This window comes from Gavialis gangeticus, unplaced genomic scaffold, assembly GCF_001723915.1.
Source record: "Gavialis gangeticus isolate Ggan-Ray unplaced genomic scaffold, GavGan_comp1, whole genome shotgun sequence".
Taxonomy (NCBI): Eukaryota; Metazoa; Chordata; order Crocodylia; family Gavialidae; genus Gavialis; species Gavialis gangeticus.
The window spans coordinates 62,655,969-62,669,488 of NW_017728994.1; the positions used below are offsets into that span (position 1 = coordinate 62,655,969).

At 44.1% G+C, this 13,520-nt stretch overlaps 1 protein-coding gene across 1 annotated transcript in view; it reads left to right on the forward strand.

Moving 5' to 3' along the window:
- Positions 1 to 5,989: 5,989 nt before the first annotated feature.
- The window catches only part of INPP5F (inositol polyphosphate-5-phosphatase F), a 120,628-nt gene continuing 113,097 nt past the window's right edge, over positions 5,990 to 13,520 (forward strand). The window contains exon 1 of the mRNA XM_019502916.1: positions 5,990 to 6,127. Coding sequence (XP_019358461.1) covers positions 6,031 to 6,127 — 97 coding nt within the window. The 5' untranslated portion in view covers positions 5,990 to 6,030. The remainder of the gene's footprint in view (positions 6,128 to 13,520) is intronic.

Here is a 13,520-nt window from a genome sequence, read left to right on the forward strand (position 1 = left end):
TCTTGCCAGTGTAGGGAGAGCCTGATCCTGGGCTCCTCGGCCACCAGAAATAAAGTCATGATCCCTGTCATGCCTCCTGCCATGCACATGTGTCATGGCAGGAGGTGTAATTGCATGGATTGCACGTTGAATCCCATTGAACTTTTACCTGTATGTGTAGAAGGGGCCTTAGAAAGATTTTTGGTGATAACTAGTACAACTTCTGTCTGCCTCCACTCTTAAAATTCTTAATCAATCAACCCTACAAGGAGCTGCTGTTCTTAAGAAATTTCAGATGTGCTAAGCACATTGTTCAAGTGCCCTTGAAATATCTTTTAGTGAAAGTTTTCTACAGCTAGGTATGGAAAGGAAAGGCCAATATCTCAAATTTAGAGAGAGCCTCAGGCTTAAAGATGCAATGTTACAGCAGACACAGGGGAAATTTTGACAGGTGATCAAACCTAGAGAACTGCAATTGGAAAAAGGTTGGCCATCATTGAGGAGATCATATTTTAGCACTTTGCATGGGAAAGCCATGAATACTGTAAATCAAGTCAGGCAACCTTTTCCCTTTCCATCACCAAACCAGTCTACTTCCCTCATTGTTAATGATATTTCAGTGGCTTTCACAAACACGTTTGTCTTCATTTGCTACAGCTGATGAAGAATGAGTGTAAACTGCATATACCTCTCTTGCTGTGTGATCTCCAGAAACAGTATGAAGCAGATGCTAATTATGTTTGACTAATGTGAGCTATATCATTTGACTCTCAAATGAGCCAGGACCTAGGACAGCTACATCTTCAGTTTTTGGGGGGTTTTTTGAAGAAAAGGAACAATATCTTATAACAGCGTGATCTGTTACTTTTGGCTATAAAAATAGAAGCTTACATTTTAATACTAAAGTTTTTTTTATCTAAAAGACTAAACATATTGCTCTGCTCCAATATGCATTTTTGGGTCTAAAAGGTTAGTCCTTCATAGCTTTACATTATGTGTTCCAAAAAAGTGCCAAAAGAAAAAGTACTATATTCTTTTATTCTTACTACCATGTCCTTTTATTCTTGTTGAACTAAGGAAGCAGAAATGTACAAAGAAAGCTACTCAAGGAAGGTGATCCCTCCTAGATAAGAATTAATGTATGCAACTAACTTCCATTTGCTTAAAGAACCTAATCAGCTCTATGCCTTTTTGTTCCCCTGACTTTTTGACTGTTAGCATATTTCTGGACCCAGTGTATTCCTCTCTGTTTCTTCACATTAATTCTTTGACTATTTAAGTAGCAAAATTGTTTCCATAGGAAGACTGTTGAATATGTTTCATGTAATCTTAGTGAACATCTTTTCTGAGATTAGTTATGTTCCATAGCTGAAATGTTAAAGATTTATGATGCATTTGTCTTTAGTCAAGAATTTATTTGGAATGATATTTTTATTGCCAGTTGGTTTTCTGACTGAATTTTCAGCATTAGAAATATTTGTTTTTTTTTTCCCTTGGTCATATTTGTCAGTTTGTTTCCTGTTTTCAAGATTAAAAATACATTTTATCCAAACAGGGCCTATCCCAAACAAAAGCTAACAAATTCTTGTCATTAGCATCAAACTGCAGAACCTTCAAAGACCTCTGTATTTAACTTGAAGCACAAAGCACTGGACCCATTATCTCATTTGACCCTAATGGGAGTGCTCCATGCTTAATATGCATGTAGGAAACTTTGGCAAGCCAAAGATCAGGACGCCAAATTTTCAGAAAAAAAATCCTATATGGTTGGCAGAGTCTTAATGGTTTAAATAAGGGAATTAATACCTTTTTGACCATGTGCAGAGTAAATTAGGGTTAGTTGAAAAAAATCTGCTAGCTGAAGCACTTATCCTGTATCAAGGATTTACCTTTACGCTTCTGGCAAGTCCCACTGACTTCTCTGGCACTCTGCAGGTGTTTTTTAAGACTCCTCCTTTCCCCACCTCTCAGATTTTCTTGCAGGATTGAAGCTTTAAATGTCAAAGGAAAATGATTTACAGCCTTTTATATGCTGAAGTATAAGCTCATCCGATCACTTGACCTAAGCAGTGTCAAGCTTGGACAACATTTGGATAAGACAGTAAGCTGATGGGCGGATTCACCAGCCAAAGGCCAAATAAAGCTGATGCTCAGGTTCAATGCCACGTGTCTTTCCTCAGAGTGCATGTATTAATAAACAGAAGATGCAAAAAAAAGCCCTTTACCGATGTCTGCAGCTGAAAGAAGGCCTATCCTGCCCTGCTTGGTGGCCTTTTCCTGACTAGTAAGGAGAGGTAGTCTGGTTCTTTTCTATGTCATTTCCTATCTAAGTGGAAGAAAACCCTCTATCTTATTTTCTAATGATTACCCCAAGTCATGAACCCTATGACTTCAGCTCCCAGTTTTGAACTCCCTGGCTGCCTTTACAGAAGATGCTGACTGTGCTGTTGTTACTGCGCAGTCATTTAGTACTTGTATAAGCAAGTACTAAATGACTGCACAGTAACCAGAGTTACTGCACAGTAGCGTCGCAGAATGGCTTTTAGGTGATGCTGACTGCACAGTAGCTCATTACTACTGTGCAGTAGCGTCACGTCATGCTTCATGCCATGCGACGCTATTGTGCAGTAGTAATATGGTACTGCAGAGTCAGTGTCTCATATAAATGTGGCCCCTGAGGACTATAACAGGCCTGCTGGGATGTGTTCATGTACCCCAGGGCCCAGTTAGAGATTTGAAAGATAAACCTAGGAGCTGCAGGAAATGATCTGGTCAGTGGTACATGCCCCTGTCATTCAGACCTTAACCAATATTTTGTGCTAACACTGAGTCCCAGTTCTGCAAACTATTCTTAAGGAAAGACCCATGCAACTGCTTATTAGCTTTGACTTTTAAGGGTTCTGCACAAAGCTGGCACTGCTGGTGGCATCTGCAGGTGGTCGCTGACCCCTGGTCAGTGCTTGCCACCCCCCACAACCGACCAGCACCGGTGGCATCTGTGGGAGCTCACCACTTACCGCCGCTGCACTCCTGCTGCCGCCAGTGCCGCTGTGCCCCCTCAGCCTCTGGGGGCATGCATCATTCATGCGCTGCTTAAATCCTACTGAAGCCAATGGGTCTTAAATGTACTTATCAAGTACATTGTTTAATACAGAGAGACCTAAGTGCTTGATTATGGTTAGGTAAATGTAGAAATACTTTGCTGAATTGGGGCTTTGCTGGACACTGGGCTTCTGTCCTTCAGAGAGAGAAGATAGAGATTCTGACCTTTTTCTAATCATGAACTATCCCAAGGTAATTTTTTACAAAGCTAGTCAAGTTTCTTCTAATATTCTGGCTGAGGTCCAGAGGGTAAAAAATTCTGGGCCTATTAATTGTTGGAAGACTGTCATCCTTGTATTGAGGGACAGCCAATGATGATGACAACTATTATTTGTGATGAAGAAGGAAATACTATAATATTTACTATCACAGACAGAGAAAAAATGGTGAACATTCAATTATTTCCTGTCGTAGATTTTAATGTAGTCAATGTCTGTAATATCACCTGATGTATTTTATGAAATCAAATACATACATTTTGATCAACAATCATATTATACCTGTATAGCACCTTTCATTTACATAGTACAATAACCTTTATAAATATATGCAAACTAGAAGCTGGATATTGGATTCCTTTTGCATCAAAACAACCCCCTTTCTTTTCTATGACACGTACTATCACTACGGTCAGTGGAGTCACACCAAGGTAAACTGATGCATCATCATGAAGCATCAGACCCTAGATCTTCAAAGCACTGTGCAAAAAGCAGGTCACCAGTGGCTGGGCGGCACAGAAAGATGATGCCTGCATGTCAGGGCTGTACCAGCCTGGCCAGCCCATGCAGTGCTGCTCCATTGCCCACCACAGCCACCACAAACTCCAGTACCAGCACTGGCCACAGCTGCTCCTGGAAGTCGCTGAAGCCTGAGAGGCTGCAGTTGCCCCTGGTGGGGCCAATGGCCACAGCTGCCATGCTGTCTGGGGGAGCAGGGGATGGGGTTAGGGAAGCCCAGAGCAAGGCAGTACCATGTGATTCTGCACCCTGGCAGGGTGCAGCAGGGAGAGCAGTTGGGGCTGCATGGGGCCCTGGGGCACTCAGCTGTGACCTTGCTGCTGGGAAACCTGCTCCTTTCCCAGTCAGTCCTCACAGCACCTCTGCAAACAACTGATGTAAACATAAAATAATTTTGTTTGCAAAGAATAAAGCAGCCTCTCTCTTGCCATGTGTTTTAATATTTAGCGAAATGAGAAGGTAGTATTATATTATAACAAGTAGGACAGCCACAATCAGTCCTCTATATTACCTGCATGTTGTTTATATGAGGAGGTGGTTTGGGCTGTTTATGGATATTTAAATGCATTAGTTGAACCTGTTCCTTCACAGTGGGATTTCCATATCAGACACGTGGAACAATGCATTACTGCCCTGCATTTCTGTGCCTGCCTGATAAGCATTGAAGATATGTGCTTGAGGGCAAAATCAATAAGGAACAAGTTCAGAAGAGAGGTCACTCATTCACTAAAACACTGAGTAGCCATTTCAACTTATCATTCACCAGGTACCTGCAGCAGTGACCTGGATGGAAAGCATCGTTCCGCCCATGCCATTGACCATCATATCTAGGAACCAGTCAGCTAAGATGAAAACTGTAGGTCAGGATACTTAAAAAAAAAGAAAAAGTTCAACATTTTAAAACTTAGAATGTGCAGCCAAGAAAGCACGAGGCCACTTTGCATAACTACCACAGGGGGAAATGGTGGGTGTGTCTACATGAGACGCTTCCTGTGCATTAGCCTAATAACACTGTGCAGAAGTGTGGTAGGCAAAAAACAGTGCTAATAGCTTACTGCGCAGTGTTGTTAAGCTAATGTGCAGTAAGCATCACTAAAGAAACCATGTGTCGGCGCTACTGTACAGTGACTCTAGTTACTGCACATTTAGGGCATTAGTACGCATGCTTGCGCCAGGCACTTTTAAAAGTGCCCAGTGCTGTGGCGCATACATTTCTATCAATAGTGAAATGAGAAAAAGGTGGTGGCGTGCTTTTGAATTAAAACACATCAAATGTACATTAGTTCAAAAGTGCACCGCCACCATTTTTTCAGCGCCAACGCACATTACACCACATATACAAAACTGCGTGACACAGCGCCGGGTGCGTCAGCTCCGATCTCCGGAGCTGACACACGCACGTGTATAAATGCCCTCGGTTAGTACTTGATTAAGCAAGTATTCAACTAAATGCACAGTATGTCAGGTGCTTAAATGGAGTGGGGGCACGCGCCCCACTGAGAGCTGGTGGAGTCTACGGGCAACCCCTGCCTCGCGCTCGTTTCCTAAAAAACCGAGCTAAACCAAGCGTTAAACAAAACCAACTTCCGCTCTCTAAATCCACCAAGATCACTTTCTAAAATCACTTTCTGAATCCACAGATACCCACGAGTATGACAACGAAGCGCGAAGTGGAGTGGGGGTATCCATTTAAAATGGGCGCTCTAGCGAAACGCCGTGAAACGGGGGTTGCCTGTATCATCCAGTCTAGTCCAGCTCAGGTCCATTCAGGCCCTTTGTAGTATTATTATTAAATATTATTATTATTATTATTAATTTTTTAAAATATATTTTCTTACGTCTTTTTTCTTCTTTGCTTTTTTTTTTTTTTTTGCATGATGATGAAGACCACCAAAATCCCAAGCAAGCAACCAGCCAAAACTAAAGGGATAACTCATGTGTGACGGACACGTGGCCAAAGCAGCAAGGAGGAGCCCCTCCCTCCTCCCCTCCCTTAGGGCGGGGCGGTGACGACGGAGTCACATGGGCGGAACCCGGGGCGGGGCCGCGCGGTGGTGGGAGGGACCTGCTTGGCGCATGCGCACCCCCTCTCCCCACACCCGGGGGCGGGGCCGCGCGGTGGTGGGAGGGACCTGCTTTGCGCATGCGCACCCCCGCTCCCCTCTCACACACCCGGCGGCTGAGGCGGCGGCGGAGCTGTGGTGCTGTCCCCATGGAGCTCTTCCAAGCCAAGGATCACTACATCCTGCAGCGCGGCGAGCGCGCGCTCTGGTGCAGCCGCAGCGACGGCGGCCTCCAGCTGCGCCCCGGTGAGTCCGAGCCCCTTGCCGGGAAGCAGCCCCTCGCTTTGTTCCCCCTCCCGGACTCGTCCCCTGTGAAGTGTTGGTGCGCTGCTGCTAGGGCGCTGGAGACGGGATCTTTTCTTAGTTGCAAATATATATACATATATATGTATTTGCAGGCACTAGAAACAGGATCTTTTCTGAGTTGCAAAAAACCCAGATTTTATATATATATATATGTATATGTATGTATGTGTGTGTGTGTATAATTGCAAGCTTTGCCCTTCCTCAGGCATAGGAGAATGCCAAGATGGTCACATTTCTCTGGTAGTGACCGGGTGAGAAGGGTCCTCGGCAGGGTGTGGCTCGCCGGCTTCTTCTCAAGACCGACGAGATGGGTGCATGCGCCCGGGTGTCACCCTGCCGGTCCAGTCGCGCAGCCCGTCCCTGAATGTGGCGGTGCTGGTGGAGGGAGGTGCCGAGACGCCGTCGTTCCGCTTGCATTTTGAGGCAGGCAACCGAGTAAAGATCCCGTCCCCCCTGAGCGCGAGGGTTGTTATGATAGGGTTTGAAGAGGCTACCGTGTGTTCCCCGGTAATAGGCGTGTGACCTCGCGTTCAGGAAATGTTTTGGCACCTTGTCATGCGATGTGAATGCTCTGAATGTTTTAGATAGCTGTCCTGTTTTGCTGAACGGGGTGAAATAGGGATGCTGCCAACACCTGTCGGAAATGGGAATGCCGGCTAAGCAGAGGAAAAATTGTGCAAGCACGCCTGTTGTTAAATTTATTCCCGTGCACAATTAAAGCCTGTAAAGGCATAAAAGAATATTTACAACAAACGATGTCACCTCAAATACCACTATCAATCTTCATTTATCAACATCATTGCTCGCTGCTTTTTAAAATCCCAGTGACTTCAATTTTTGGCCAGTTTTATATGCAGCCTCCTCTGGCCAGGTTGTTTGCCTGCATTCACTTGAGATGGGTTGTACTATTATTCAAACATCATTTATTTATTACATTTTGTCCAGCATATTTTTTATAGCCGAGAGTCCGACAGGATTTTCATTCAAAAACAATCTTATGAAATGTTTGCTGTCAAAAGCTGGCCCAGAGTGTAGTTTATTAGTTGGATAAATGTTCTTACAAAATTGCATTTTAAGTTTGTGTATTATAATTTTCAGAAAAAGGATGGAAAGCCATGTCTTTAGGATTGTACAGTATGGCATGTGGCAGTGTCTGATACTGATGCTTTCGGGCCTCAATCACCTGCTTGCTGTCAAATGTTGGGATTGCTATGGCTCCCATTACACTTTGCTGGAGCCTTGCAAGGTACCAGCAGTTGATTTTTGCCAACCACCAGTTACAGACCTGGATTCGTAGTGCCTGAAAATCAAAAGGGTGCTGCAAATCTGGAAATGACAATTAATTTGCTGCGACCTCTGTTTGTTACTCTTGCTGCCAATATTTGTAGTTATAGCCATGTTTTTCTATCTTCCTTGTCTGTTTCTATATGAAAGACCTTGCAAAACATGAGAAACTGACTATACACCCGTAGTTCTCCAATTTTTTAGACTCGAGGCATCCCTCCATTACTTCTCTGAATTTAGCTGCATGCTCTGTGGATGCAGGCAGAGGGAGCCCCTCATTTCTCCCTGACATAGGGCGGGGACAATATCTCCCTTGTTCTTGATACATGAAGCCTAGGGATACTCTGGTTGAGAATCACTATTCTGGGTGCTCTGGTGTTTGCAGGATTCAGCTGAGACACTGGAGAGGGACTTGGTTTTCCAGGAGTGCTGAGCTCAGGTCTCTAAAGATTAGGGCCCCTGTCCGCAAGCTGGGATGGTCTGAATAGCAAGATTCAGACTCCCTTGCCTCATTGCCTTGCAGGCTCGCTGTCTCACTGCTTGTCTCTCTAGCTGATCCTAGCTCCAGTTTTCAGTTGCAATTCTGAAATTAGATAATGCAGAGCAGCAGCCAGGGGAATAGATGGGGCAGGAGGTTTTCTGGAGCTGGCTTCTGCCTGAATGGCCCCTGCCCCTTAGAAGCTCACAGTCTCTTTGAAGGCTTTGATTGTGGAAGGGGGAGCCTGCCTTTCAGCAGGGACCTGCTGCTGGAAGCCTTTGCTGTTATTCTGCCAAGGGCTGTTCCTCCGTATGCATTTTTGTACCCACTGCAGCACCATTTGAGGGTAACTGTTCCTCCCAGTGTAGCTCTACCTCCCATGCTCCTGGGAAAAGCTTCCCCAGATTGTCAGTGGACTGCAGCTTCCCTTGCAAGCGACCTGTCTCTCCTCCTAGCTCCGTAGAGCTGGAAGGCCCCAGGAAGCAGCTGTAGGGGAGAACCTGAGCATCTTCTCCATGGAACCGGTGTGCCTCACTCCTCCCGCTGAACCAGGCTCGGCTGGGGGGAGCTCTGGGGAGCTGAGCTGTGCTGTAGCCAATGCTGGTCGCTACACAGGTGCACATGGGCTCTGCTGGGCAGAACCTTTGTGGGTTGAAGCCCCCACGCTCCTGGAAATAGAGGGGCATGGGACAGTTCCTACTGCCCTGCACACCTGGGTTTCTGTGAGATGCCACATGCGGTTGGCTTGGGAAGGTCTGCGGCAGGACTGGGGACTCCGACTGCTTTATAGTTTATTGGAGAACCTTCATGCAGGCAGGAGTGGACATGCATGCCGCACCCCTTCCCTGTTCTGCTGCACCACCCATGTAAGGGTTTTATGGCATACTAGGGTGCCACAGCACCACAGCTGAGAGCCACTGCTATAGACAAAATAATTTCATATGTTCAAAATAAATTTGAAATAGATAAATTTATCCAATTTCAAGTGTCATTTTTTGTTGTTGTTAGCAATAGTAGTTTAAATACTAAGGGGGGGCGGTGAGAGAGAGAGAATTTGTTCCTTATAGACTAATTAAGTTAGAGATGTATGGCATTTCTTGAACTTGTGCTCACTTGATCTGTTACTGTGGATTTTTTAAAAAAATGACTGTGTTCTTATTGTTTGGCATTTGTATTGGCCAATATCTATTAGTGTCAGGAGTAATTCGATGGCTCCGTGATACGTCAGTGGCCATAATTTGTATGCACTGAAATGTTTCGGAATTTGTCAAAATGCCACAAGTTAAAACTATGGTATTCTTCACGGTTTCTTTCTTTGTTGAGTGTTTAATCAGCATCAGTCCTTGTACTTTCTATGGATTGACTCTCAGATGGAGAGCAAGACAGAAGCTTTCATTGAAGGACCTTCTATTTAAAGGTCAAATAACCTTGTTTATTGAGCAATAGAGTCTAATACTATTTACAAGTTTTCTTTCCATGGGCATGAGCTCTTAAGAGGAAACCTGGGTTGTGTGTATGTGTGTGTGTTCACTATATTTAATAATATCTTTGATGGTTGTCTGTGTAAGAAGTCTGAGCTTATGTCCTGATTGGGATACATCTGCTTGTAGTTACAGAGGCTTTCTCTAATTTAAGAAATTTTTCTGCTGGTGAAGCTTAAAGCACTGTTGTATCTCTAAACCATTTAGCAGTTTGTGCAGCTATTAGTTTTTATTGTCTACAGTACATTTCTGTTGTATAGAAAAACTTACTGGATGATCAAAACAAAAGTTGTGTAAACACATAACTTTGTTCTTAAATAACTGTGTCTTGGTGTTTAACATATTTTGCTGCTCAAGAGTTCCTGGCAAATACCTCTGTGTAGATTGCAAAAAATAGACTTAATGAACCTTAATGCAAGTGATCAGTTAGAAATAGGCCTAGAGTTTTGACTAAACAGTCTTTTCCCCAGGGTATGAAAAAGCAATAAGAGCTCTGTGCCAAGAGGAAATTGTCTGTGTTTTTATCTTTCAGAATTTCAGGTCAGGTATGCCACCTGCAAGCCATGACAGTCTTATTGCTTGAACTGAGCAGGGTTGGGTGTACGCATGTCACTACTTGGACTAGACACTTCTGAGGAGAAAAACTGGTCTCTGAAAGTGTTGATTTTATGTGATGTTTTTCTGCTGTCACTACTGAACTGACAGCAGTACTGATATTTCAAAGATAAATATACAATTACTTTAATTTTACACAGAAAACATTCAGTCCGACACAGCTTCTCACCTTTTATGCCATTAAAGATTCCATGATGCAAGCAGAGGTGTTTTAAAAATTCCTCCCACCTGTGTAATTGGAATTATAGGGCAAATATGAATTTGCAGAACATGGCACTTCCCCAGAAAATGTATGTTACAGTACTGGCTCAGACAGGTTATTGTTTCTGCATAGGAGATGGATGTATGCCAACAATTAGAGTGATACATTTAAAGGTGTTATAAGAAGGGGTGTGTGTGTGTGTAATACATCTATGCGTTTTAATATCCACATGGAGATGTGATTTTTTTTTTTTTTTAGAATACCTTCAGGGAAAGAGAGAGCACTTAAATTTTGTTCTCACTTCTTCAGTTTTGACCCGTCACGAGCTTTCCTTTGGACTGGCCATTTCTGAAAACTGCAGGCCCAGAGTTTGGTATATACAATGGAATAGATTGAATTTAATAAAAATAGAATTTTAGAATCATAGAAAGAAGGACCAGAAGGGACCTGTAAGGCCATTAAGTCTGGTCCACTGCCATGGGCAGGAGGTTTTTGGGCTCAAATGAGCTCAATGAAGTGCTTGTCCAGCCTCCTCTTGAACACCTCCAGGGATGGCGACTATACTACCTTTGCGGGGAGTATGTTCCAGTTTCTAGATACCCTTACAGAAAAGAAGTTTTTCCTTGTGTCTAGCCTAAATTTTTCCTCAGTTAACTTGTGTGCGTTAGTCCTTATCCTCCTAAGGGGGGGCCTTTCTGAAGAGTTGCTCCCTAGATCTTTGTGTTTACCCCGGTGTACTTTGTAGGCAGCTATCAAGTCACCTCTGAGTCTTCTCTTATGCAGATTGAACAAACCCAGTTCCTGGAGTCTTTCCTTGTAGGGCCTATCCTCCAGGCCTCTAATCGTACGGGTGGCTCTCTGGACTCTTTCAAGCTTCTGAATTGCAGAGCTCAGAATTGGATACAGTATTCCAGCTGCGGCCTCACCAAGGCCGAGTAAAGCGGGAGAATGACTTCTTGGGTCTTGCTTGAGATGCATTGGAAATGCAAGCCAGAGTTTTTTTTGCTTTGCCGCCTGTGGCATTGCACTGGTGGCTCATGTTCATCTTGTGGTCAGTAATTACCCCCAAGTCTCTTCCGGTTGTGGTGTTAGCAAGTGCAGTGCTGTCAAACCTGTAAGTCTGGTGCAGGTTTTTTCTCCCGAGGTGGAGCACCTTGCATTTCTCCATCTTGAATGCCATCAGGTTTTGATCTGCTCACCTTGCAAGCCTGTCCAGGATGGCCTATCTTCCAGTGTAACCACACTTCCCCATAGTGTGGTGATATGAGTTTCAGTTAACTTCATTAATAATGTTGAGGCTAAAAGGGAATTAAATGTTATCATGCCACTAGACTAGGAACAGTCCACATACAAATAGACTTTGCTCTGAATGAGCATCTTTTAGTACGGGGTGGGCAATTATTTTGGGCAGAGTGCCGCTTACTGAGTTTTGGCAAGCCATTGAGGGCCGCATGACAGGCAGCCTGGGGCAGATAAAAAGTTTAGAAAATGAATATTAAGGGACCTTGCAGGCCAGATAGAATGGCCTGGTGGGCTGCATCCGACCCCCGGGCTTCATTTTGCCCACCCTTATTTTAGTAGCAGCTGGCAAGTTGAATGCAAGAAAATGGTGCTCCTGCCTAACCATTATTTATGGTTTCTTTTGAAGTACGATATGTGAAGCAAACTTTTATAGACAGTATTGAAAAAAACAAGATGTTGGCTTTCATCAAATACTTGGTTGTGCATATTTTACTGTAAATGAGATGTTAACAGAAATAATCTACCTATTGATGCAAAGAATTTGCTGTTTTGCCACTTGAGACAGATGTTCATGCCTAAACGTCAGTGATTTAAGTGGCGTAAGCAGGAAAGGAGCTGCTAAGAGAATCTTTACCATTACAGTGGTAACATAAAGCCGTGGTGGTCGGCCTTCCGCCAACAGAGCCATGTTATTCGGCCTGTGGGATGCCCCACGGGTCTCGAACTTTGGCAGCAGGAGAGCAGTTGCGGAGTTAATTGCTCCCAGAGCTGCGGCAATTAACACTGACACTGCTCCCCTGCCACTAAATTTTCTAATGTATGGGAAGGTCCGTGGTCCAGATGACACAGCCCTGTGTGTGTGGTCACTCTGCTGCCTAATATGACTTGCGGGGTTGTGCTAGTGCACTGGATCACACCTGAAAACCGATCCTGTGAGCCGGATCTGCCCATGGACCAGCCTTGGGCTGAGCGAGTGGTGCATGGAGTCTGAGAGGTTGAGCACCACTGACAGAAAAGATAAACTTAACTGTAAAACCTCTACTCCTGCCTAGATTCATTGATTTAAAATTTTTAGTCTGTATTCTGATGCTGTTATCTAGGTCTGTAAAATGGATATTATACCCACTGCCTTTGATACTTCCCCTCCACACCTCTAATTAACCTAGTTTTATTTAAGACCACCTTGTATGCTGCCTTCAGATAAGTGTATGCTGCCTTCAGATAAGAGTGCTAACTTCTGAATTCTGAAATTCATGGAGTATGGTTATCCAACTTGTAATAAGCTGTTGGGGCAATGAGCAGAAGACCACTTGGTCTCAAACCATGTTGGGATCATATGTGTTGGATCATATGGAAAGGACCTTACAAAGTCATCCAGACTATTTCCCTGCTCAAAGCAGAGTCATTCCTGACTACACTGTCCCAGCCAAGTGTCTATTCAGCCTGCTTTTGAAAATTTCCAAGGATGGAGATTCCAAAACTTTTCTAGGTAGGCTGTTCGCAGTGCTTGACCACCCTCATAGCCAAAGTTTCCCCTAACGTCTGACCTAAATTTCTTCTGCTGCAGTTTGAGTCCGCTGCTTCTAGCCTTATCCCCTGTGGCCACAGAGAAAGGCTTATCTCCATCCTTTTTCTCATTGCCATTCAGGTATTTGGAAACTGTTATCAAATCCCCACTCAGTCGTCTCTTCCCCAGACTTACTAACCCTAGTTCTTTAAGTCTTTCCTCATAAATCATGCTTCCAGGCCTCTGTTCATTTTTGTTACTCTCCACTGGACTTTTTCCTAATCTGTCAACATCCTTTTGTCAAGTGTGGAGCTAACACAGATACAGCACCCCAGGTAAGGCCTCACTAATCCTGAGTAAGACAGAAGAATCCTTTTCTTTGATTTTTAAAGTGACAAGCCTGTTAAAACAATCCAGTATATTATTGGCCTGTTGGAGGAGAAAGAGGGTCCTGGACTGGCCTCACTTGGGTGCCACGTGTAGTGTGGGTCGTAGTGCAGTCACCATATGCAGCACGTATACTA